Raw genomic sequence first — 27,557 nt, 5'->3', positions numbered from 1 at the left:
GAATGTATCTGCAAATGCAAATTCACCTCTTAGACTTGGGTTTGTGCACGCATGAGTGTGACAGAGTAAATGCCTGTGAGAGTGTGGCGGTGAGTGTCTGTCTGAGAGAGCATGTGTATGAGGAGAGAGTGTGTGTGAATGTGATCACGTGTTAGTGTGTGTATGTGTAGTGGGGTCATATGTAATGTGACATGAACCCAGGATCCTGGTTGAGGCCATCTTGGTGGGTACTGAACTTGGCCATCAGCCTCTGCTCAGTGACTGTTGTTTCATATCCCAAAGCCTGCCTTGGAGGACTGTCGCCCGAAGATCCAAGGCCGAATGTCCTTGACCACTTCAAATGTTCCCTGACTGGGAGGGAACATCCTTGTTTGGTGATTATTGTGCAGGGTGTCCATTCATCCATTGGCGAGGCCAAGCAGACGCTATGACAGTGTACCATGCCTCTGGGCATCCTTGCCTGTAGTGTTTCAGATAGACAACATTGGACAAGTCATGAGTACCTGCTGCGCACATGATGGGTGGTGTCCCCATGTATAATGGTGGTATCCATGTCGACATTCTGACATGTCTTGCAGTGGTTGCCATGACAGGATTGGTAGGTGTTGTGGTTGATGTGTTGAAGGCTGGGCAGTTTGCTACTAACAGTGATCTGTTTAAGGTTTGGCGGTTGTTTAAAGGCGAGAAGTGGAGGTGTAGGGAATGTCTTGGCGAAGTGCTCATCTTAATTTGATAATGTGTTGCAAGCTGCAAAGAACATGGCATAGTTTCTCTGTTCTCAGGAAGTACTGGACAATGAAGTGTACCCTATTGGTTGTATCCCATGTCTGTCTCCTGATGAGGTCATCACCGCTTCTTGCTGTGGCATGTCAGAACTGGCAATCAATAAGTTGGACGTTGCATCCTGTTCTTATAAGGGCGTCCTTCAGCATCTTTTAAGTGTCCGTCATGTTCCTCCTCAACTGAACAGATCCTGTGTATGCATAGGGCTTGTCCATAGGGGATAGCCGTTTAATATGTTTAGGGTGGAAGCTGGAGAAATGCAGCATCATGAGGTTATCTGTGAGCTTGTGGTGGAGTGAGTTACTAGGGTGTCTGTCTTGATGGAGATGTCCGTGTCCAAGAATGAGACTGATTTGAAAGAGTAGTCTATGGTAAGTCTGATAGTGGGGTGAAACATGTTGATATAACTGTGTAGTTGTTTCAGTGACTCCTTGCGAGACCAAGCAGACGAATGGACACTGCGCAACAATTGCCAAACAGATGTTCTCTCCCAGTCGGGGAACACTTCAAGCAATCAAGGACATTTGGCCTCGGATATTTGGGTGACAGTCACACAAGGTGGACCTGGGGATGTGCAACAACTGGGATGTTTGGTTCATGTTATTCTATAGGTGACCGCACTGCACTATACACACATGTACACTGGCGTGTATACACATTATGAAGGGAATAGAGAAGACAGATGTAGAGAGGATGTTTCCAATGGCAGGTGAAATTAGGAAAAGAGGGCATAGCCTCAATATTAGGGGGGGTAGATTTAGGACTGCATTCAGAAGCGCACACATGCGCGCACACTTCCCCTCTCACAGGCATACACCAGCACATGCTCTGGGCTGATCGTTCTGTGGCCTCCACCTCCTCACCCTCTCACCAGAACCCTTAATTCCTTCATTGTTCTATCTTAGCTTTAAAACATACATCAACTACTTCACAGGGAATTCCATAGAGTCACAACCTTCTGGGTGAAGAAATTCCTTCTGAATTTAATCCTCAATTTGCTCCCACCAATCTTAATGCTTGGCCTGCTTCCCCCCCTGTAGTTTCACCTGCCAGTGGAAACATCCTCTCTACTTCTACCTTATCAATGCCCTTCATAATTTCATATGTTTTCATAAGATCATGTTTCTAAATTCCAATGAATATAATCGCAGTCTACTCAATCTCTCCTCATAACCCAAACCCCTCCACTATAGAATCAACCTAGTAAACCTCCTCTGCAGCCCTTCTAATGCCAGTACATCCTTTCTCAAGCAGACCAAAATTGCACACAGTACTCCAAGTGTGGCCCAGCACCCTGTAGAGCTGCAACAAAACCTCCTTGCTTTAACTCTATCCCTTTAGCAACGAAGGACAACATTCCATTTGTCTTCCTAATTACCCCTGTTGTACCTGCAGACCAACCCTCTGTGATTCATACACAAGGTTACCCAGGTCCTCTGCATAAGTGTGCTGCAACTTTTTACTATTCAAGTAATAATCTTTTTTACAGTTACTCCTACCAAAAATGGATGACTTCACATTTATCAACATTGTATTCTATCTGCTAGACCGTTGCCCACACACTTAACGTATCTATGTCCCTTTGCAAAGTTTCACAGTCCTCTGCACACTTTGCTCTGCCACTCATCTTCGTGTCATCTGCAAACTTTCACACTGGTCCCCCAACTCCACATCACTTAGGTAATTTGTGAATATTTAAAGTTCTACCACTGATCCCTGAGAGACATCACTAGTTACTGATTGTCAACCAGAGTAGCACTCATTTATCCCCACTCTTTGCTTCCTGTCAGTCAAGCAATTACCTATCCACGCTAATATGTTTCCCATAACACCGTGCATCTTCATCTTATGCAGCAGCCTCTTGTGTGGCACCTTGTCAAAGGCCTTTTGGAATTCTAGGTACACCACGTCTACTGGGTCCCTATTGTCCATGGTGTTCGTAATGTCTTAAAATTCCAAAAGATTAGTTAAGCAGGTTCGGAGCTGTTTTTGAAAGTGTGATACTTTGCACCTCCCTTTTGCTGGGCGGTGTCTCAAATGATGATTTGTGCAGCACTCCATGACTTTCTGCTCATGTGGTTCAACTCTGCTGTGTTTGATCAGTAGGGTCACATGACAAACTTAAACCATTTTAGCTAATTCAGAGTTAGCTGTGTGGAATTATGCTTCATCACGAGAGTTGTTCGACTGAATTTGTGAGTCTGCTGGCATTGCTTAGACCAAATTGTGGTGTTTGAGCTTGACTCATCATGATTTCACTCAAACCATGGTGACTACTTTGGGAATTTGGGAGTAATTTCAGTGGATATTAGGTTTGGGAAGGATTGTAGTATATAAGCTCCTAGCTAGAAATAAGACCTTTTACTACTGAGTCAATTTTATCAACATCTAAAATTTTATAAATGTTTTTGTCAATTAATAGTACAGTATATCAAACAGGAGATCACTGTCTTGGGCAGTGATTTTTTTTTAGGTTCAAAGCTGTTAGATAACTCCCACCCTTTTATTTTGCAACAGAAATACTAAGGATTTGGAATCCATATTTATATAATACTATACAAATTGAATTTAGATTCTGTAGTACTTTCTGATGTCTTTCATCAGCTTAGCCATAGTAAGACATTGGCAAAAATTGCATACAGATTAGATGAACAGTCATTTTTTTAATTACCTTTGCCATTTCTTTGTGCCTGATCATTGGTAGTTATATTATGGTGTTGCATGTTTTTTTGAGGCTTGTGTGGAAGAGAATACTCTTCAGGGAGCTTAAGGTGAAGGAACTCTTTGAAGGCAATGATGATAGAATTTATTTTGCAGTTTGAGAGGAGGAAGCTTGAATCAGATAAAACTATGTTACAGTTGAATAAAGGCAATTATAGAACAAGAGGGAGGAGCTGATCAGAATTGATTGGGAGAGGAGCTTAGCAGGAAAGACAGTGGAATAACAATGGCAGGAGTTCATGGGAGTAATTCTGGAGACACAGTAAAGATTCATCCCAAGGGTGGGTGGGGGAAGCATACTGAACTGAGGCCAAGGCAACCATGGCTGACAAGGGAAGTCAGGGACAGCGTTCAAGCAAAGGGAAAAGCATATAATATGGCGAAGGACAATGGGAAGCCTACAAAGACCAACAGAAGACAACTAAAAAAGGAATAAGGATGGAGAAGCTTAAATATGAGGGTAAGCTAGGCATAATATAAAAGAAGATTGCAAGAGTTTCTTTAGACATATAAAGGGCAAAAGAAGACATTAACCCACTGTAAAATGATGCTGGAGAAGTAGTAATGGGGAACAAAGAAATGGCGGAACTGAGTAAGTACTTTGTCAGTGTTCTTGGAAGACACAAGTTAACATTCCAAAAGTCCAAGGGAGCTGGGGGTGATTATGCTGGCCATCACCAAGGAGAAGGTGCTAGAAAAACTGGATGGTCTGAATGTGGATAATCACCTGGACCAGATGGACTATTCCATCAGTTCTGAAGAAGATAGCTGAAGAGATAGTTGGAGGCATTAGTGATGATCTTTCAGGATTCATTGGAGTCACTGAGGGTCCCAGAGGACTGGAAAATTGCGAATGTAAACTCCCTGTTTAAGAAGGGAGTAATGCAAAAAAACGGGAAATTACAGGCCCATTCTCCTGACCACTGTCATAGGAAAGATTTTGAAGTCCATTGTGAAGGATGAGATTTCTGAATATTTGGAAGTGTGTGGTTTTTGCTGCAGCTCTGAGTCCCTGGTGAGGCCACACTTGGAATATCGTGTCCCGTTCTGGTCACCCTACTATAGGAAAGATGCAGAGGTTTTGGAGAGGGTGCAAAGAAGGTTTACCAGGATGCTGCCTGGACTGGAGGGCTTGCCTTATGAAGAAAGGTTGAATAAGCTTGGACTTTCTCTCTAGAGAGAAATAGGAAGAGAGGAGACCTGATCGAGGTGTACAAAATAATGAGAGGAATAGATAGAGCCAATAGCCAGAGACTTTTCCCCAGGGCAGGGTTGACTGGTACGAGAAGTCATAGTTTGAAGATGTTAGGAGAAAGGTACAAAGGAGACATCAGAGGTGGGTTTTTTAGGGTTCTGAATGCGTTACCAGCGGTGGTGGTGGAAGCGGAGTCATTGGGGGACATTGAAGTGACTGCTGGATGTGCACATGGATAGCAGTGAGTTGAGGGGTGCGTGGGTTGTTACTATATTTTACACTAGGATTAAATCACTGCACAACATCGTGGGTCAAAGGGCCTGCTCTGTGCTGTCCTTTTCTATTCTAATTCTATTCCGCCCCATTAGCCACTTCAGATTTCTCTAAAATAAGGCAAAGTCAACACTGTTTCATTAAGGGGAGGTTATGCCTGACAAATCTGTTTGAGTTCTTTTGAAGAGATAATAAACAGGCTAGACACAGGAGAACCAGTGGATGCTATCTACTTGGACTTCTAGAACACCTTTTAACAAGGTGTTGCACAGGAGGCTACTGAGTAAGATAGGAGCCCAGGGTGTTAGAAGCAAGATGCTAGTATGGATAGAAGCTTGGCTGTCTGGCTGAAAGCAGAGAGTCAGAGGCTGGGTCATTGAGTACATTTTAAGACTGAACTAAATAGGTTCTTGATTGTCAAGAGGATCAAAGGTTACAGGGAGAGAGTGGGAGAATGGGGTTGACAAATTTAACAGCCACGAGGAGCAGACTTGATGGGCTAAATGACCTAATTTCTGCTCCTTTGTCTTATGTTCTGGAAATTTTAAAGATCTTTTTCACAGTCCCCTTTTCCTATTTTTCCAGAGAATAAACAACCAGGATAGACAACTTTCCTCACTACTTTTCAGGAACTGTCATCCTAGCAGTGATCTGGTATTCCTCCAAGAATTCAGCATTTTCGTGCAGATCCAGATCCTGACTTCTAACATTACTGAAGTTTCTTTGAGGCCAGATATATCTTACTTTGGACTCGTAAGTTGTGCTCTTTTGCTATTTGTCTTAACATTTTGTTCACTTTTTTTATGTATGTGTAACCTAACCAACCCATTGACTAGCTTTTTATGTTTTTGCTACTGATGTGTTTCCATTTTTAAATGTACTCAAGTTGTTTTTTAAACGTCTGATCTGATAAACTTGCATATTCACGTCGACTAGTTCTCTGCTGTTAATTTAACCTGCTCAAACCCATTTGGACTGCCACACGTTGATTAGTAATAATATTGACTACTCCGTCAGCTACCTCCTGTTCTCCACTTCCAGCATTCCAAAGGGACCGTTCCCTTGGCAACAACTTTATCAAGTGTCTTTATGTGCAAGAAAAAGAAACCTGCTCTTTTTACCTCCCCTCTCCTCACCATCCAAATTCCGAAATGAATCAGTGATTCACTTCTATATCATTCAGTTTAGTATCCTAAATTTGATAATTTCAATACCATTTACTCATGATTTGGAGATGCTGGTGTTGGACTGGGGTGTACAAGGTTAAAAATCACACTACACCAGGTTATAGTCCAACAATTTTAATTGGAAGAACTAGCTTTCGGAGTGCTGCTCCTTCAGCTGGTTGCGGAGTACACAATTGTAAGACACAGAATTAATAGCAAAAGTTTACAGTGTGACGGAACTGAAATTATACATTTGAAAAATACGCTTGATTTGTTTGTTGAGTCGTTTATCTGTTAGAATGACCATGATAGTTTCACTTCTTTCATATGTAAATCACAAAACTTTCTTAAAAAGTTACATTCTCAGGTTAACTGTAACAATTGGTGTCAGGACGTCTTATCTGGCCTTACAATAATTGTTACAGTTAACCTGAGAATGTAACTTTTTAAGAAAGTTTTGTGATTTACATATGAAAGAAGTGAAACTATCATGGTCATTCTAACAGATGAGAGACTTAACAAACAAATCAAGCGTATTTTTCAATGTATAATTTCAGTTACGTCACACTGTCAACTTTTGCTATAAATTCTGTCTAACAATTGTGTACTCTACAACCACCTGATGAAGGAGCAGCACTCTGAAAGCTAGTGCTTCCAAATAAACATATTGGACTATAACCTGGTGTTGAGTTTTAACCATTTACCCATCTTTGCGAAAAGGAAACTTTATATTGTGTCACCCCTTTTTGGTGTACCTCCATTCAGTCCATTCGCATGATCCTGAGTTAATGGTCATTATCATTTGAATTCTCCACCTTACTCCCAAGCTGGATCTCTATTCTCCTGTACTGTTCCATTGTAACTGCACAAATGTTTGATTTGTCATTTTGCTGCTTTCTGAACTCAGTGCTGAGTTCAGCAGTTGTTGTGGAATATCTGCCCCCATTTCTCGGCTGGTGTTGATTCTACTCTGTCTATTATTATCCTTCTCTTTTTGCTTTTAAATACCAGCTGTTCATTTCTTCTACCATTCATGTCTTGTCTACATGCATTTTTTTAGATTTTTTTTTCCTTTCTGCATTGCTACAGCCTTCGGCCATGTACCACCAATTCTTTTGTCATTTTATTCTCTCCTGACTTCAACCTTACTTTTTTTTTCTCATCATTTCCCCCACCTCCCTTTAACATGCATTGTATTTCTAATTATTAAATCGTTTTGATGGAAGATAATTGTTATGAATTGTTTTTCTCTTTATACAGATGCTACCTGAACTGCTGTCTATTTCCAGCGTGTTTTTTTTTTCTTTCCAGCATCTGCTATATTTTGCTTTTGTACGGATTGTCCTCCCTGGGAACTGACGTAACCCCTAAATGTTGAAGTTGTAAGAAACATTTGAGGACAATGATCTATCATTTCTTGACTCTGTTTAACTGGTTTAGAAGAATGTTTCAGGCTGTTGGAATGACAAAACAATAATCTTGGTGGCTACAAATTGTTCTTTATGCATAAACTTTGTCATGGTAATTTTATTGCCCAAGTAGGATTATCTAATGGCAACAGTTTGCATTTAGACAGTGCCATTGATGTCACAAGACACTCAGTAACAGAGGAAAATTATCTTTGCATCCTCTTACAAGTTTGTTATTCCATGAAATGAATTGCAGACCAAGTGGTTCCTGTTTCCATAACAACCATATGTCTAAGTAAACTAATTCCCTGTTGTACACAGGTAGTTGAATTACTTTACTTCCCTTTTTTTTAGTTGGGAATTCCCAGCTTTAACATTATAACAAGACCAGAAGTGTGTATTTTGATTTGTGCAAATTCTGAAGTAATGACTAATAATTTTGGACTTGTTCCTTCCTGTAACAATGTCTGCGGGATGTTGATTTGGCCAATAACTTTGAAGTAGTAATCAGTTCATGCACAATAACAAACGTTTTCAATATGCCCAGACATAAAAGCAATGTCAAACCAAATGATTAATCTAAAATTTGTCTTGGTAATTGACTTCCTTCTTGCAGTTAGTTTACATACTAGAAAGAATAAACTGGAATGCTAAATAATTTGAGGGCAAAACATGGATATTCCAGTTGTTATCATTGTCCATAGTGCGCACAAGATTTTGTCTTTGCAAAAAAAAAATGCAAAGTATGTCATTAAAGATTTTAATTTAGTTATCTAGCTGTTAACTTGCTCAAAAGAGGGAGTGATTTATGTTCTGGGGAGTAAGTATATTCATAAACTCAGTTTGATAACATGTCTTAGACAACTGCTACTGCAAGAAAATGCTGCGCCATGGGAGAACGCAACACCTACTTGAGTGTTAATAAATCTGTTTGTGATTCACTTGCATGCCATTTACTATTTTTAAAAGTGCAAAAGTAGGTTATTGGTAAGTTGTTCAGCAGCATAATACATTGTCTTCATGGTTGGGAGGAAAATGGCAAATAAAAGCTAGACATATATCAGGAGAGAGGAGTTGAAAGGTAAATTGCCCTCCGAGGTATTGATGAAGGAAGAAGGATGTTCTTTTTTTTGAGAGAATAACACAGGATGGCGTGACTTGTGAATTGATTGATTGGGTCTCAATTTTTACTGTTGCTGTGATTAATCCCTTGTGGACTATGCAAGGCTAAATAGGTGAACATGATTAATGAACAGCACTGTAGAAAAATGGTGACAATTTAAAAAAAAAAATGAGATCAATTATGCTATCTGTTTTCCTACCAGGAGCACATCAAACTGACATGCGTTTCTTTCCCTACAGCTCTTCTACCTCTACAGATTCTAACCGGCAGTTAACAGTATTTTCAAGTCTGACCTGAGGTGGAGTATAGCACTTTTGGAAGTATTTGGTTATTTCAAGTTACTGTGAACCTGGTAAAAATATTGCTGTGTATTTTCTTTTTTATTAAAGTACAATTCCTATCACTACACCAGATCTTTTCCTCCTCCTGGATTTTTTTTTTCCCCATCGACGAGCATTTTTTAACTAATAAAGCTTATTTGGCCTTACTCATTTATGGCTGCACGAAGAATCCAAACGGCAGTGTTGTATGATTTTGATACCATGAGTATGTAGGTGGAATTTTACCTTTACAGGGTCAGGATTAGGCACACCCATGGGCATGCTGTAGCTTTCTACCCTGGTACAATATCAAAATCAAAGTCGCAAATGACATTTTCTGTGATTGTGATAAAGGGAAATAACGTTCCTTGAAGTTGTCTATGCCTGCCAGCCATCTTCTGACATGGTTGACCATACCATCCTGTTCAACATTTCCTCCACTCGCTGGGTAGGTGTGTGTTCATCTGGTTCCATTCCTCTGTCTGTCTGATCATAGTCTGAATATTGCTTGCAATGGCTTATCTTCCTTTCCCTGACCAGTGCCTCTGTTGTCCTCCTATTTCTCATCTCCCCAGGTTCTCCTTAATGACATGTAAATATAAGAGCAGGAGTAGGCCATTCAGCCTGTTGAGAGTGCTGTGCCATAGTAGAAGAAAGTGAGGACTGCAGATGCTGGAGATCAGAGTCGAAAAGTGTGGCACTGGAAACGCATGGCCGCTCAGGCGGCATCCAGGGAGCAGGAGAGTCGACGTTTTGAGCATGAGCTCTTCAGTAATGAGGGGGTGGCCTAAAGGGGCTGAGAGATGGGCGAGGCTGGGAAGGAAGGTAGCTCAGAATGCAATAGGTAGATGAAGGTGGGGGCGTTGATGGTGATAGGTTGGAGAGGAGGTTGGAGCAGATAGGTGGGAAGGAAGATGGACAGGTAAGTCAGTTTAAGAGGGTGGTGCTGAGTTGGAAGGTTAGATCTGGGATAAGGTAGGGCAGGGGAAATGAGGAAACTGGTGAAATTGACATTGATCCCTTGTGGTTGAAGGGTCCCAATTTGGAAGATGAGGCATTCTTCCTCCACAGGCTAGAGTTTGGAGGTGGAGGCGGCCCAGGACTTGCTTGTCCTTGGCAGAGTGGGAGGGGGCGTTCAAGTGTTCAGCCACAGGATGGTGGGGTTGTTTGGTGTGTGTGTCTACGATGTTCTCAGAAACATTCCCTAAGTTGGTGTCCCTCCTCTCCATTGTAGAGGAGACCACACTGAGTGCAATAGACACAATAGATGATGTGTGTGGAAGTAAGGTAAATCTGTTTGATGTGGAAGGATCCATTGGGGTCTTCAATGGAGATGAGGGGGGAAGTATGGGTGCAGGTTTTGCACTACTTGGGTGGTGGGGAAGATGTTGGGAATGGAGGGTGGGTTGGTGGGGGGTGTGGACCTAACAAGGGAGTTGCGGAGCGAATAGTCTCTGCATAATGCAGATAGGGGTGAGGAGGGAAATATATCCCTAGTGGTGGAGTCTGTTTGTAGGTGGTAGAAATGGCGGAGGATGATGCGATGTATCCGGAGGTTGTTGGGATGGAAGGTGAGGACTAGCAGGGTTGTGTCTTTGTTGTGATTGGAAGGATGAGTTCAAGTGTGGAGGATTGGTAAGTGGAGGAGATGCGCTGGAGAACATTTCCGACTACTTGGGAGGGGAAATTGCGCCTCCTTCTTCAAGGACTCATCTGGGATGTTCAGTGGTGGAATTGGCCCTCCTGGGAGCAGATGAGGCAGAGGTAGAGGAATTGGGAGTAAGGGATAATGTTTTTACAGGAGGCAGGGTGGGAGGAGGTGTAATCCAGGCAGCTGTGGGAGTTGGTGGGTTTGAACGAAAAGTGTGTGTTGAGTTGGTCGCTGGAAATGGAAATGGAAATGGAAATGGAAATGGAAATGGAAATGGAGAGGGAGAGGGAGAGGGAGAGGGAGAGGTCCAGGAACAGAAAGGAGGTGTCCGGGATGGTCATGGTGGAAGGTGTTAGTGAAATTGATGAACAGTTCAACCTCTTTGTGGGAGCACAAGGTGATGTCAATTCTGTCATCGATGTAACGGAGATCAAGGTAAAGAATGGTGCCAGTGCATCTGTGGAAGGTGCCCTCCACCACCTCCATGATTTTCGTTTGCCCAGCCCCCAATGCCTCACCTTGACCATGGAAATCCAGTCCCTGTACACCTCCATCTGCCATGTCTAAGTCCTCCAAGCTCTCCATTTCTTCCTCTCTCGCTGACCCAACCAGTACCCTTCCACCGACACACTTATTCGATTGGCTGAACTGGTCCTTGCACTCAACAATTTCTCCTTTGAATCCTCCCACTTCCTCCAGACCAAAGAGGTAGCCATGGGCTGCATGGGCCCTAGCTATGCCTGTCTCTTCATTAGGTACGTGGTTCATCTTTCGCAGCTACACCGGCCCCATTCCCCACCTTTTTCTCTGCTGCATTGATGACTGTATTGGTGCCACCTATGCTTCCATGAGAAAGTGGAACAGTTCATCAACTTCACTAATACCTTCCACACTCACTTCAAGTTCACCTGGACCATGTCAGACACCTCCCTCCACTTCCTGGACCTCTCCATCTCTGTTTCTGGTGACCAACTCAACATGGACATCTACTTCAAACTCACTTGACCCCCCACAGCTACCTGGACTACACTAGCTCCCACCCTGCCTCCTGTAGAAATGCTATCCCTTGCTGCTAATTTGTCCGCCTCTGCCGCTCTGCTTCCAGGAGGACCAATGTCACCATACATCATCCCAGATGGCCTCCTTCAAGGGCCACAATTTCCCCTCCCACGTGGTATGATGCCCTCCAGTGCATCTCCTCTGCTTCCTGTATCTCCTCACTTGAACCCCACCCCTTCAATCGCAACATGGACAGAACTCCCCGGTCCTCAGCTTCTACCCCCTGACCCTCCCAGATACAGTTCATCATCCTCTGCCATTTCTGCCACCTACAACAGACCCTACCACTAGGGATATATTTCCCTCCCCACCCGTATCTGTGTTCTTCAGAGACCATTCCCTCCGCAACTCCCTTGTTAGGTCCACGCCACCCCACTCCCCAACCAATCCACCCTCCACTCATGGCACCTTCCCCTACCATTGCACTCCTCTCACCTCTGTCCAAGGCCCCAAGTGTTGCTTCCACAGACAGATTTACCTGTACTTCCACACACACGAGGAGAAAGTGAGGACTGCAGATGCTGGAGATCAGAGCTGAAAATATGTTGCTGGAAAAGTGCAGCAGGTCAGGCAGCATCCAAGGAGCAGGAGAATCGACATTTCAATCATGAACCTGAAGAAGGGCTCATGCCCAAAGCATCGATTCTCCTGCTCTTTGGATGCTGCCTGACCTGCTGCACTTTTCCAGCAACACATTTTCAGCTTCCACACACATTATCTACTGTGTCCATTGCTCTTGATGTAGTCTCCTCTACATTGGGGAGACAGGTCGCCAACTTGCAGACTGTTTCAGAGAACAATTCTGGGACACATATTAAACAACCCCACCGACCTGTGGCTGAACACTTGAACTCCCCCTCCCATTCTGGGTTTGGGCCTTCTCCATTGCCAAACTCTCGCCACCCGATGCCTGGAGGAAGAACGCCTCATCTTCTGCCTTGGAACCCTCCCACTACATGGAACAATGTTGATTTTTAATCCAGTTTTCTCATTTTCCCTCCCCCCATCTTATCCCAGATCCAACCTTCCAAGTTGGCATTACCCTCTTAAACTGCCCTACTTGTCCATCATCCTTCCCACCTATCCTTTCCACCCTCCTGTCCGATCTATCGCCATCACACCTCTCACCTTCATCTATTTATTGTATTCTCCGTGACCACACCCTCCACCCCCATTTATCTCTCCACCCCCTTGGGCCACCCCCTCATTCCTGCTCCTGCTCCTTGGATGCTGCCTGATCAGTTGTGCTTTTCCAGCACCACACTTTTTGACTGTGGTGGCTAATCATCTACCTCAATGCTGTATTCTGGTGCTATCCCATATCTCTTGATATCATTTGGAATAAGAAAATGGCTTGAACATGGTGAATGACTGAGGTTCCACAGCCCTCTAGGCGAGGGAGTTACAAAATTTCACCAGCCTCTGAGTGAATCACTGAAATGGATTGTTTATTATACTGATACTGTAACCCCCAAGTTCAAGACCTCTCAGCTAGTGGAAATATGCTTTCTGCATCTACTGCTGGTCCCTTCTGAAGGAATTTTGTAAGTTTATGAGATTGCCCTTTGCCCTTTGTTTTAGTTCTTCTGAATTCAGAAAACCGAGGCTCACTCTCCTGAATTTTTTTCTTTCTAGGACAAACCCACCATCACAAGAATCAGTACAGTGAACTTCTGCTGCACTTAGTCTCTGGCAAGTATATTCTTTCTTAGTCAAGGCGTGCAATTTTGTGTACTGTTCTGGACCAGACCAGACTAGACCCCCTCAAAAATACATTATGAAGGTAGCCTAGACCCTAACTCTTTATTTTAAAGACAAGTGCCCGATGTTTCATTCTGGAAGCAAGACTACTGAATTTAAAGCAAAACAGACTTTATTCATTCACAATTAAAATACAATGAAATAAAGAAGAAATTGGTATAACAACTCTATTGGAAAATTTAATAGAATAATAATTAACTGCTCCAATATAGTAAACACATCCTTGGCAAAAGGCAAATTCAGAAAACCTATTGTCTCACATGCAACTCTAGCAGCAGGAAAATACCAAGAGAAAACTCCGTGTAGCAGGGAGAAATGTACTGCAGTTTCCAAACCCTGCTGAGACTTCAGCACCAACTGTTGAAAGCTGAAGCTCAAACTCCTGGTTCTGCGGGAGCTTGACCACACCCATGCTGGCTGTTTCTATTGTTCCAACATTTTAAAAAAACACACAAGGCCTCAAAAGCTGTTTATTTTGAGTTTTTAATAGACAGCTCTTCACCTCTGCCTTAAACCCTCCCTTCAAAAAAAGGAAAAAAATACACCTCTTAAAGGCATTGTATCGTCACAGCCCAGTACTCCATATTGTGGTCTTACCAGTGTTCTGTATAACTGAAGCAAGACTTATTTGCTTCTGAGCTAAAGACTAATCTGCTGCTTCCTGCAATATTTACTAGCTGACAATGACTTTTTAACAAGGATACCTAGGTCCTTTTGAACATCAACGTTTTCAATCTCTCACCATATTTAAAAAATATATTCTGTATCTTCCTTCCTCCTGTCCAAGTGGATAACCATGCACTTATCCACATTATAGTCCATCTGCCATGTTTTCGCTTACTCACTCAGTCTGTCTAAATCCCCGTGAAACCTCTTTGCTTCCTTCTCAATGTGCATTCCCACTGAGTTTTGTCATCTGCAAGTTTGTAAATATCATAGTTTGTCCTCAAATTCAAATATTGATCTAGGTTATGAACAGCTGGGACTCAAACTGTGATCCTTATGGTACTCCATGGTCACTGCCTGCCAACCCCCTGAAAAAGAACCACTCTATTCATTTAGTTTACACCTGTTTAACTGATCCTAAATCCACACTAGTCTATTTTACCAGATCTCCTGCACTTTAATTTTGTTAACTTGTATCTTGTGTGGGATTTTATTAAAAGTCTTCTGAAAATCAAAATACATCATGTCCACTAGTTTTCCCCTTTATAAATTTTTCTCGTAACATCCTTAAAACTATCAGGGTTTTAAAAAATCATTTTTCCCTTTCGAAAATCCATGTTGACTGTCCAATCAGACAATTATTTTGTAAATATTCAGCAATCCTGTGTTGTACAATCGATTCAAACATTTCCCTACTCCTGACGTAGGCGAACAGGTCTGTAGTTCTCTTTTCTTTCCTTCTCCTTTTTAAAATTTTGCAGTCTGCAAACACTGTGTTGTAGAATTAATAGAATTTTGAAGATGATTACCAATGGATTCACTAACTCTAGTTATCTCTTCCAATACTCCAGGGTGAAGGTTGTCAGGTCCCAGAGATTTATAAACTTTTTTGTTAATTTCTCCAAAATGAGTTTCTTTCAAATCCACACTGTCAACAGACTCTTTGATCGTTTGTATTTTAGACTGTTTTTTTTTGTTTTCCTCTGAAGGCAGACACATAGTAATTGTTTTGCTTTTCTGCCATTTCTCTTTCCTATTATAAATTCTCCTGTCTGGGCCTGCAGTGGACCCAGATTTATGTTTGCTAATATTTTCCTTTTTGCATACCTATATACATTGATACTCCATTCTTTTTCTTTGTTAATGTCTTGGTCTTTCTTTCCTGAAATCTAAAATTCTCTTCAGAATTGCAACTTTTATTTAAAAATATTATAAAACTTCTTTTTTATCTAGTGCTATCTTTAACTTACCTTGTAAGTCATGATGAACTTTGGATATTTTTGCCTTGAAAGAATTGGGTTTTTTTTAACCTGATCTATCACAGCCAGCTTCCTCCTCAGCTTCACTATCACCCTCGTTTACATTTAAGACTTTAGTTCTGGATTAAATGACCTCTTTTTCAAATTGCATGGAAAATTCTACCATACTATGCCGGCTATTCCCTCAAGGTTCTTGTGCAACAGTTATTAATTAGCCCTTTCTCATTGCATAATATCAGATCTAAAATATCCTGTGTCTTTAGTTTTCTTGAGCAGTGTGTTGAGGAACCAACCATCTCAAGCACATTTTAAGAATTGGTATTTATTAATTTACCCAGCCAAGATGTGGATTGAAGTCATCCAGATTATTAATTCCCCTTGTAATATGCACCTTCAGCTTCTGTATTTTAAACTCTGTTCCACATTATTACAGTTGTTTGGATGTATATAAACCACTCCTAACAATTGCTATTGTTTTGTGTTTCTTAGCTTCATCCAGTCAATTTATGGAGTGAGTGTGTTACTGGCTAGGCCAACATCTTCAGTTGCCATTGAGAAGATGATTCAAGAACGCACTTTACCACTGCTGCAGTCCATGTGCTATTAGTAGATCCATAATCCTGTCAGGGAAAGAGTTTAACACTGCAGGAATGGTTATATATTTCCAAATTAGAATGTCAGGAGAGAAACTTGCAAGTATTCCCATGGATCTGCTACCCTTGACCTTCTAAATGGAAATCGCTATGGGTTTGGAAGGTGCTGTCTAAGGAGCCATGGTGAATTTCTGTAGCGCATTGTTGAACAGGCTGGGGCTGTTTTCCCTGGAGTGTTGGAGGCTGAGGGGTGACCTTTATAGAGGTTTACAAAATTGAGGGGCATGGATAGGGTGAATAGGCAAAGTCTTTTTTTCTCTGGGGTTGGGAAGTCCAGAACTAGAGGGCATATGTTTAGGGTGAGAGGGGAAAGATATAAAAGAGACCTACGGGGCAACTTTTTCATGCAGAGGGTGGTACGTGTATGGAATGAGCTGCCAAAGGATGTGGTGGAGGCTAGTACAATTGCAACATTTAAGAGGCATTTGGATAGGTATATGAATAGGAAGGGTTTGGAGGGATATGGGCCGGGTGCTAGCAGGTGGGATTAGATTGGGTTGGGATATCTGGTTGGCAAGGACTGGTTGGACCAAAGGGTCTGTTTCCATGGCTGTACATTTCTATGCTGCTGAGTGTTGCTGGTGAAGAGAGTGAATGCTTGTGGATGTGGTGCCAATCAAGCAGGCTTCTTTCGTCTTAAATGGTATCAAGCTTCTTATTATGGAGAGCTGCATTTATCTAGGCAAGTGGGTTGTATTCCATCACTCTCCTGACTTATGCCTCATGGATGGTGTACAGGCTTTAGGGAATCAGGAGGTGAGTTACTTGCTGCAAGATTCCTAGCCTCTGACCTACTTTTGTAGCTATTGTGTTTGCAGTGAGTCCAGTTGAGTTTCTGGTAAATGGTAATCCCCAGGATATTGATAGTGAGGGATTCAATGATGGTAACATCAATGACTGTCAAGGACAGTGATTAGATTCTCTCATTGGAGATGGCCATTTCCTGATTGTACATCCCATTCTTCTGATTGAAGATTCCCCGCCCCCCAGTAGATTGATTCCGCCCTTTTATTATCATCACAATCCCACCTTCTTTCTTTGCCTATCCCTCCTAAATGTTGAATATCATTTTAATGTTCCGTTCCCAGTTTTGGTCACTTTCAAGCCATGTCTGCATAATGCCAATTAAATCATACTCTTTTTTACTTCTAGTACCATCAGGTTACCTATCTTGTTGCCAATGATATGTGCATGCAGGTAGTGATTTTAATTCTGCCTTTTGTTTTGATGCTAGTTGATTCTCTGATTTGTTTGTGCTGTGTTTCACTTTCACTTTCATTTCCAGCTTTTCTATTTTCCTTAATCTGCTTTGTTGTCATTCTATCTGAATTCTTTTATATCTTGTTCCTGTCCCCGTAGCAAGCAAGTGCACTAGGAAATCTCTCCTTGAGGGTGCTCCTCCTGGTCCCATACAGGTGTAACCCATTGCCCAGAACCAGTGCTGGAGCCTCAAATCTCAAGACCTCCCTCCCCGACCAAATTTCCAGCCATGCGTCTTTTTTTCAAGCTTCTGATTTCTGTGCTAAGTACTCTGAGTATTCTGTGATTACAGTGTTAGAGATCCTGCCTTTCCCTAACTTGTATTTTCAGGATCTCCTTTCTGTTTATGTTACTGATGCCAATGTGAACCACTGCCTCTGACTCTTCACCTTCGATACTGGCTCTCATTTCAGTAAAGTCTTAATTTTTGCAATTCTTGTCAAGTTTTTAAGTAAACTCTCTCATGTAGACTCTTCCAGTTCCACAATTAATATTTCTGATGAGCATGCAATTGCAGCATAAACTCCTCTAGCCTCTTGGCTACTTCTTATGACCCTGAATGAAACCTCTGACTAGCCTTTTGACTTAACTAGAAAAACTTTTTTATTGTGTGGCATGGTATCAAATATTGTCTTTATATGGTATTGTGAAATGTTTTGGAACTTTTTTGATTATCTTTCAAGGTGCCATATAAATACAAGTTGTTATTGCCAGTATTACTGCCTTCATTTGCCTAAAGGAGTGAAACCAAAAGACAATGCAGTCTAGAATGTGGTGCTGGAAAAGCGCCGCAGATCAGGCAGCATTGGAGGGGCAGGAAAATCGACGTTTCCGGCAAAAGCCCTTCATCTGGAATGAGGCTGGGAGCCTCTGCAGTGGAGAGATAAATGGGAGGAGGGTGGGGCTGGGGGAAATGTAGCTGAGTGCAATAGGTGCTCCTGGATGCTGCCAGACCTGCTGTGCTTTTCCAGCACCACACTCTTCTCCACCTATTGCACTCTCAGTTACCTTCCTTTCTCCTCCTCCCACCCCCACCCACCCATTTACCTCTCCACCCCAGAGGCTCCCAGCCACATTCCTGATGAAGGTCTTTGCCTGGAACATCGATTTTCCTGCTCCATGGATGCTGTCTGACCTGCTGTGCTTTTCCAGCACCACACTATCTCTACTCTAATCTCCAGCATCTGCAGTCCTCGCTTTCGCCCAAAGACAATACGGTAGTCCGTACAAATAGCCCCAGAGCGAAAAAAAAACTAAGGAGACAGAAACATTTGACGGGGGCAGAGGGTGAAGGGAGAGAGACACAATGTAAATATATTCCTCAGAATTACAAGAAATGCAAATGAGATTGCAAGTTGGAGGTTATTTTACTTGCCTAACTCCAGTTATTTAATCACATTTATGTGCTGTGCAAGATCTCTGCTTTAATAGCTTAATATTAACCATTAGAATGCTTAATATTTAGAAAACATTGTTCTGAAGGTGAAGCAAAAATACAAATTTAATGCACAGAAAAGTACCAGTAGCTATGAGCATTTGGTACATTTGAACGTGATTGACAGTACCTTTGTGAAGAAATGCCTTCAGCTGATAGAAACTATCAACTCCATCGTCAATTCTCACAGGTTCTTGTGGTGATCTGTTAGTTTTACAATGTCACACTTTTATCAGTGTCCAGCGCTTTATATTTGTGGGATTATTTTCCAAGGGGGTTTATCGGTTTTTGTACTTCTGGAAGCTTGTATTCGCTGATTTTTTTTTTGTCCCCCGACCTGTTTAATTTATAAAATATGTTGAATGTGAATGATTCTGTACATAATTTTATTAAAATATCTTGCAGCTCTGACGAGTAGGCAAGCCCTTCTCGCCCAGCAGTGTGGAAATGCGGTAACAAGCTCGGGCAGGTAGCACAAGGAGAGGCGTTGAGTGACGGCCTGCCGGGTTCCTCGATCACAGCCAGCGCCTTTGATTCCGACCGGAGCCATGTACGGCAGTTCCAGGGCAGTGGGCCACGTGGAAGGCAGCCCATCGCGGTCCCCCCGGCTTCCCCGGTCACCTCGCCTGGGACACCGCAGAACAAGCAGCGGCGGCACCGGAGGAGCCGGCAAGACCCTGTCCATGGAGAACATCCAGTCTCTGAACGCAGCCTACGCCACATCGGGACCCATGTACCTGAGTGACCATGAGGGAGTCGCCTCCACCAGCTTTCCTAAAGGGACCATGACCCTGGGCAGGGCGACCAACCGAGCCACCTACGGGGGGCGGGTGACGGCCATGGGCAGTAGTCCCAACATCGCCTCGGCTGGCCTGCCTCCCGGCGGAGATGCCCTGTCTTTCAGTGATCACCACCAGCACAGCGGCATGGTGACCCCATCCTCACACCACCACCACCACCACCATCACCAAGTGCCCTCCACCCTGAGGCAGGTCCGAGATAACACCGTGGTCGATCTGCAAGCGCAGCTCAAGGATCTGCAGCGAGAGAACGAGATCCTCCGGAAGGAGCTGGAAGTTAAAGACACCAAGCTGGGATCGTCCATGAACAGCATTAAAACTTTCTGGAGCCCCGAGCTGAAGAAAGAGAGAGTGCTGAGGAAAGAGGAGGCGGCCAGAATGTCGGTGCTTAAAGAACAGATGCGAGTGTCTCACGAGGAAAGCCAGGTATAGTTTTTTTTGGTGTGATTTGCTCTCCATTTTCCGAAGCGATATGCTTTGAAACGTTTAAATTGTGGGTTGCTCCAATTTTTAAAGCATCTTTTGTAAAAAGGAGGGTAAAAGCCTCCTAATTCACATGGACATCAGCCAAGAGACTGCAGGATCATGTGCTAGCTGGCTGCTAATCTTTCTCACCATGCTCAGACAGGTGGATGGGGATGCTGTCAACTTTTAATCTGAGTGCTCTACCCACTGATCGAGTTCCATCTTTAAATCTGTTACCTCAAATTTGACCAAGCAGATGACTTGATCATCTTTTGACCTCGTGAATAGAATAGAACAAACCACTTGACCGACTGGAGTGATACTTCCTTACTTTTATGTAGCTCCATTCACATCACTGAAGTTCACCCAACTGTCCACTGACGAAATCATGATCCACACAATTATTGTTTTGCAGTAGGACATCTTTCCATGTTGACTTGCTCACTTCCTTGTTGTTATCTGAGATTGAGTTAGTCATTTGTCTTCAGATCCCTTTCTCCAGCTTTGTCTTTTCAAGCACTCTTTAGTTTTCTAGTTATGACCTTTATTTTTTGTTTTCTCATCTGCTTTCTCTACTTCAACAGTGACAATGAATTCAGCCACTTTGTTTATCCATGGGGGTTTCTTTTCAGTTTTTTGAAAAACCTCTTGAAACCTGTATGCTTCTGTTCTCAATATATCCATTTCTTTCCACCTTCTCTTAAATCCCTAGTTTTAATAGCTGTCTGCTCATTGGAATACTGTCTTGCCTGAAAGTGGGTCATAGCAGTGCAGAATTCCAAAGTTGTTGAACAAAGAGTGTGATCTTCCCAGGGCAATGTATCCGCCAATCACTTCACTCCTCTCACCCAGTGCTTAATTGCTATGGGTGACTTTCTTAACTTGGGCACCAAATAAGGCCCTTAAGTGATCACTTAATTGCTACTTGGGGCCTTCCACTTGCCATTTGCTGTCACTAATCTAACAAATTGCAGAAGAGCTCCAAGTTGCCATCCAGTGACTGTAAAATAATAGAAAATGTGGTTCTAATGTTCTGGCAGAGGTCTTGAGAGAGTGATCAGTGTATGCTATCGCCCTTCATTTAACATCTAACTATTGCATCCTTTAATAGTTGATCTCTGTGTAAAACAGATTTCAGATTGCATTTGACAAGTAGTAGTCAAACCTACATGAAATATCAATTTTCCTTGACACATTGGAAGACTTCTGCTTGGACAAAGTTAAAGGAGTTCAGAAAAACCATTGAAAGCTAGGTTTTTGTGACTGTCTGTTATAACAAATCTGGTGTGTGCACTCGATTTGGGGTGGTGTGGTGGCTCAGTGATTAGCACTGCTGCCCGCCAGCACCAGGGATCCAGGTTCTACTTGCCAGTACGTTTCTTCTATCGATTTTCAAGCAATCCTGACCATGTCGCTTCATTTATCTTACTGTGAAATATAATCCACACTTTTCCATCCTCTCTAATTAGCTGTCCCTTTATCCCTGGTAAACTTCATTTTTGTGCTGACCTTCAGGCCTTTGCATTTCTCTTCCATTTGATGCCCAGAATTATCCACTCTGTCCTCAACTGGACTAATCTGGAAATGTGTATTCTAAACTATTACGTTGACACAATCTACATGCTTCCTAATCTGATTGATCTGTAGTGCTTTTTAAGGTATAATCATTGGTTTATAATTATTTTATCAAAATGTAAAGATCTACTGATGACCATGAAATCATTGATTGTTGGAAAAACCCATTTGGTTCACTGCTGTCCTTCAGGGAAGGAAATCTGCCATCTTCACCTGGTCTGAATTATATGTGACTCCAGACCCACAGCAATGTAGTTGACTTTCAGTTGCCCTCTGAAATGGCCTGGCAAGCCACTCTGTTGTACCAGTTACTATAAAGTCTCAAAGAAGTGAAACTGGATGGATTGCCTGGCATCGACTTAGGCACCGGAAAAGGCAATGGCAGAAACACACTTGTTGACCCTGCAAAGTCGTCCTCAGTAACATCTGGTGGTTGAAGCCAAAATTGGGAAAGCTACCTCACAGACTAGTCAAGCAACAGCCTGACATAGTCATACTCTCGGAATCATTCCTTACAGACAATATCTCAGACACCACCATTACCATCCCTGGGTATGTCCTGCTCCACCAGCAGACAGATCCAACAGAGGTGGTGGCACTGTTGTATACAGTCTGGAGGGAGTTGTCGGGAGTCCTCGACATCAGATTTCATGAGGTCTGGAGTCAATGGCTACACGTTAACCATGGGCAAAGAAACCTGCTGATTACCACACACTGTCCTCTCTCAGCTGATGAATTGGTATCCCTCCATGTTGGAGAAAATGCTGAGGGTGGCTGAGGGCACTAGATGTATTCTGGGGGATTTCACCGTCCACCACCAAGAGTAGCCCAGCATCAGTACTACTGTTTGAGTCCGAAAGGACATAGCTGCTAGACAGGATCTGCAGCAGATGGTGAGGGAACCAACAAAAAGGAAAAACATGCCTGACCTCCCATCCTTGCCCATCTGCCGATGCGTCTGTCCGGTATTGATCAGAGTGACCACCGCACAGTCCTTAAAGAGATGAAATCCTCCCTTCACGTTGAGAAAAACCTCCGTGTGTGGCACTAAATGGGACAGACTTCGAACAGATCTAGCAACTCAAGGCTAAGCATCCATGAAGCATTGTGGGCCAGCAACAGAATTCTATCCAGCACAATCTGTAATCTTGTGACCTAGCATATCCACACTCAAACATCAGGCCAGGGGATCAATCCTGGTTCAATGGAGAATGAAGGAGGATATACCAGGTGCAGCACCAGGTGTACCTGAAAATGAGGCGTCAACCTGCTGAAGCTACCAAACAGGGCTACTTGCATGCCAAACAGCAAAAGCAGCAAGGGATAGAGAGAGCTAAGTGATTCCACAACCAACCGATCTAAGCTCTGCAGTCCTGACACATTCAGTCCTGAATGCTGCTGGACAATTAAACAAATTGCTAGAGGAAGAGGCTGCGCAAATATTCTATTCTCCATTATGAAAGAGCCCAGCATGTCTGTGCAAAATGTAAGACTGAAGCTTTTGCAGCAATCTGCAGCCAGAAGTACCGAGTGGATGATGCATCTCGGCATGCTCATGCTTCCCAACATCACCGATACCAGTCTTCAGCCAATTTGATTCACGCCCAAGGACATCATGATACAGTTGCAGGCACTTGATACTGAAAAGGCTATGGATTCTGACAACATTCCGGCAGTAGTACTGAAAGCTTGTGCTCCAGAACTTGCTGCTCCCCTAGCCAAGTTGTTCTAGTACAGTTACAACACTGGCTTCTACCTGACAGTGTGAAAAATTGCCCTGGTATGTCTTGTACACAAAAAACAGGACAAATCCAACCTAGCCAGTTACCACCCCATCAGTAAAATGATGGAAGGTATTGTTTATAGTGCTGTCAAGCAGTGCCTGCTGAGCAATAACCTGCTCAGTGATGCCCTGTTTGGGTTCTGCCAGGGCCTCTCAGCTGCTGACCTCATCAATTCTAACATTGACAAACCAGCTGAATTCCAGAGGTGAAGTCAGTGACAGCCCTTGATATCAATGCTGCATTCAACTGAGTGTGGCATCAAGGAGCCCTGGCAAAACTGGAATCCATGGATATTAGAGGGCAAATTCTCCAGTGACTGGAGTTTTACCTGGCACACAGGAAGGTGGTGTGGTTTGCAGAGTTCAGTCACCTCTGCTCTAGGACAGCTTTGCAGGAATTCCCCAGCTGCATCATCAATCGATCTTCCCTCCAGGTCGAGGTCAGAAGTGGGGATGTTTGCCGCTGATTGCACCATGTTCGGCACCATTCATGACTCTTCACATACTGAAGCAGTCCATGCTTCAATGCATCAAGATCTGGAACACAACACTGTCCAGGCTATGCCATACAAATGCAAAGTTATGACCATCACTGAAAAGAGAATCAACCACAGCTCCCTGACATTTCATAGCATTACCAGAGCTATCCACATCCAGGGGTTATCATTGACTAGAAACTCAACTGGACTCACCACAAATACTGTGGCTCCAAGAGCAGGTCAGAAGTTGGGATTACTGTGGCGAGTAACTCCCCACCTGGCTCCCCAAAGCCTGTCCACCTCCACAAAAAGGTGCAAGTCAGGAGTGTGATGGAATACTCCCAACTGGCCTGGATGAGTACATTCCATCAACAGTCAAGCTTGACATCATCCAGGACACAGCAGGCCAATTGATTGGCACCATATCCACAAGCATCCACTCTTACGACCACTGAGACTCAGTAGCAGCAGTGTGCTGAAACAGGCAAATAGCAAATGCATAAGTAGATGGCATATGTTATGAATGCAAATGCAAGTCTTCTGGTTTCTGGTTTTCTGAACTGACCATAGCCTTTTCTTTTAACATTTTAAATCTGTTTGAATTAAGTCGCTAACTGAAGTTTACATAGGATTTTCACCCTTTTTTTAAAGTTTAATTTTGGATGACAACATCTCAGCCTGATCAGCTTCCTACCAAGGGCACACATATTTATATTTTTTTGGGGGCTTCTCTTGAGGGCTTTCTTTGATTTTTGTTTTTTTGCAATCATGTACTAACAAAACCTTCTGTATTTGTGTTGACCTAAATGGTATTTGGGCTTGCACAGGATCTGAGTTTGATCAGTGTTAATGCAAAATGACTGAATGTACTGGATTCTGCCAATGCTATTAGCCCTGACAATATTCTAGCAGCAGAACTTCTGATATGCTCCAGCTCTAGGCGAGCCTCTTGCCAAGCTCTTTCAGTACAGCTACAGCACTGACATCCACCTGGAAATGTGGAAAATTGCCCAGGAACTTACTGTGTGAAAAAAAAAGCAGGAGAAATCCAACCCAACTAATTAGCACATCATTCTACTCTCGATCATTAGCAAAGTTCAAATGGCACTGGTAAAAGAATAAGCTGCTCACTGCTCAATTTGAGTTCAGCCAAGACCATTCCACTTCTCAGCTCATCACAGCCTTGGTCCATATGTAGATAAAAGGACTGAACTTGAGAGATGTATGGTTGAGGGTAACTATGTTAAACTATGCTTGACATCAGACTAAATAAGAATCTAGTCCCTGGCAAAACTGGAGTCAGGGGGATTGGGGAGAATTCTCCAGTGATTGGAATTATATCGAACATCGAAGAAACTTAAGTTCAGTCAACTGTGCTCTAGTATGTCTCTGGAAGAGTTCTTCTGGTTAGTATGCAAGGTGCCACCATCTTCAGCTGCTTCATCAATGATTTTCCCTCCATAAGATCAAGTGAAGATATTTGGCAATGATTATACAATGTTCAGCACCATGTGTGACTACTCAGATGCTGAAGTAGTCATGCTGAAATCCAGTAAGACCTGCACAATATCCAGACTTGGGCTGACAAATAACAAGCAACATCTGTGTCACACATCTCCAACAAGGCAAAATCTAGTCATCGCCCCTTGCCATTGAATGGTGTTAGCATCAATCTATCACTATCAATGTCTTGGGTGACATTAGCCAGCAACTGAATTGGACCTGGCACTACATAATGTGGCTGCAAGAGGTGTTTAGAGACTAGGAATCCTGTGCTGAGTAATATGCTATGTGTTTTTCCGATGCCTGTCTATTATCTGAAAGGCACAAGTCAGGATTGTGATGGACTGCATACCACTTACTTGGATGGTTACAGCTCAAGCACATTCAGGAAGCTCCGGGGATAGCGGGAGCACAGCACAGCAGAGGCTTGGGGGTGGAACGGGGGCAACTTCTGGATAAATAACTGAGCAGAAAGTCAGAGCGGCAGGAGTGGAGCTGAATCCATACATAAAGCTCCAGAAGTTGTGTCGCAGCTCTAAAGGTGGCATAGGCTTGGTTGCTCAGGAACCAGCAGTAGAGACTGAGTGAGTAGTGTCTGGAGGGAGATTAAATGCTGTTTTAATAACGGGTGCTCTGTAGGACCAGGAGTGCAGGCTGATCAAATATTCCAGATAATCACAAGGTCCATATAATCAACGTAAAAACATACGCTGTGGAATAGAAACATCATGCAGGGTATGCACATTATTGTTACACTTTATTTAAAGCATAAATTATTTAAAGAATAATTCAACTTTGCCTTAAAACATACCAGCAGAGATTCTTCTCACTCAAACCCTAAACTGACTACTTGGACATCATGGTGGATTATGGTATTTGAGGCAAAATTGACTTGAAAACTGAATCAACTGTTGGCATTTTGCGTGGCTATTCAATTGAACGAGAAGTATATGTACATTGAGGTTAATAAATTACAAATTCAAATACAAACTTTAAGGTATTTGAGGTGTACAATATGCTCGGTTTATCTGTGCCAGCTAAAACAAAGTTTGCAAATAGGAAGATAAAACGCAAAACATAGCTAAAGCATTGGTGTAGGAGGGGAGGGATTCAGATATTTGGATCATTGGGATCTTTTCCAGGACAAGTGAGACCTGTGCAAGAAGGGACGGTTGCACCTAAACTGGAGGGGCACCATTATCCTGGTAGAGAGGTTTGCCAGTGTCATTTGGGTGGGTGTGGACCTGGACCAGTTAGTCAGCATGTGGAGTATTTGAAGAGGAGAGGGGCTAAATCAAGTAAGTCTTGTAGAAGAACCAGCAGGGTCAAATTAATGAACACAGCAGGGCAAATGTTCTGCACTGCATTTATTTTAACGTACAGAGTATAACAGATAAAGCAAATGTGCTGAGAGACTAGATTAGTACATGTGACTATGGCAGGACTGATAGCTGAATGTTTAGGGTTTAGATGTTTCACTTGTGATAGAGAGGGATGTAATAGGGTTCGGGGAGTTAGGTTGCTAATGAAGGAGAATGCCACAGCTGTGACAGAGAGGCACCTTGAGAGACCTCATCCAGCGAGGCCATATGGGTTGAAGTTTGGAATAAGAAAAACGAAATTACCAGTTTGGGGTTGCACTATAGGCCTCCCAAAAGCCAGCAGGAATTAAAGGAACAGAGGGCGGCACGGTGGCTCAGTGGTTAGCACTGCAACCTCACAGCGCCAGTGACCTGAGTTCGATTTCAGCCTCTGGGACTGTCTGTGTGGAGTTTGCACATTCTTCCAGTGTCTGCATGGGTTTCCTGTGGGTGTTCTGGTTTCCTCTCAATACAAAAATGTGCAGGTCAGGTGAATTGGCCATGCTTAATTGCCCATAGTGGTAGGTGCATTAATCAGAGGGAAATGGGTCTGGGTGGGTTACTTTTTGGAGGGCTGATGTGGATTTGTTGGGCCAAGTGGCCTGTTTCTGCTCTAAGGAATGTCATGTTTTGTAAAAAAAAAGTAGACTATTTCCCAAGTGCAGGTAATTGAGATTTGGGTAATTTGGTGTTTGTTGGTGTAAACATCATGGACTGAAGGATCTGTTTCTATTCTGTGTGACTCTGACTAAATATAAGCAGATTATAGAGAGATGTAGAAACAGTGTGGTCGTGGGTGACCTCAACTTCCACAATATTGACGAGGACTTCCTTAGAAGCTTAGATGGGACAGAATT

At 43.0% G+C, this 27,557-nt stretch overlaps 1 protein-coding gene across 10 annotated transcripts in view; it reads left to right on the top strand.

Annotated features, from left to right (window-relative positions):
- Positions 1-27,557, top strand: part of LOC140483773 (ERC protein 2) — an 830,166-nt gene that overhangs the window by 24,061 nt on the left and 778,548 nt on the right. For all 10 annotated transcript variants that reach the window (XM_072582317.1, XM_072582315.1, XM_072582316.1 and 7 more), the window contains exons 2-5: positions 5,558-5,725; positions 8,910-8,968; positions 13,336-13,392; positions 19,140-19,960. In XM_072582317.1, the coding sequence (XP_072438418.1) occupies positions 19,283-19,960 (678 nt within the window). In that variant the 5' untranslated portion in view covers positions 5,558-5,725; positions 8,910-8,968; positions 13,336-13,392; positions 19,140-19,282. The remainder of the gene's footprint in view (positions 1-5,557; positions 5,726-8,909; positions 8,969-13,335; positions 13,393-19,139; positions 19,961-27,557) is intronic.

This window comes from Chiloscyllium punctatum, chromosome 12 (genome assembly GCF_047496795.1).
Source record: "Chiloscyllium punctatum isolate Juve2018m chromosome 12, sChiPun1.3, whole genome shotgun sequence".
In the NCBI taxonomy this organism is placed as follows: domain Eukaryota; kingdom Metazoa; phylum Chordata; class Chondrichthyes; order Orectolobiformes; family Hemiscylliidae; genus Chiloscyllium; species Chiloscyllium punctatum.
Note: the sequence above shows the minus strand (reverse complement) of the source record. Positions and strands in the feature narration are given on the sequence as shown.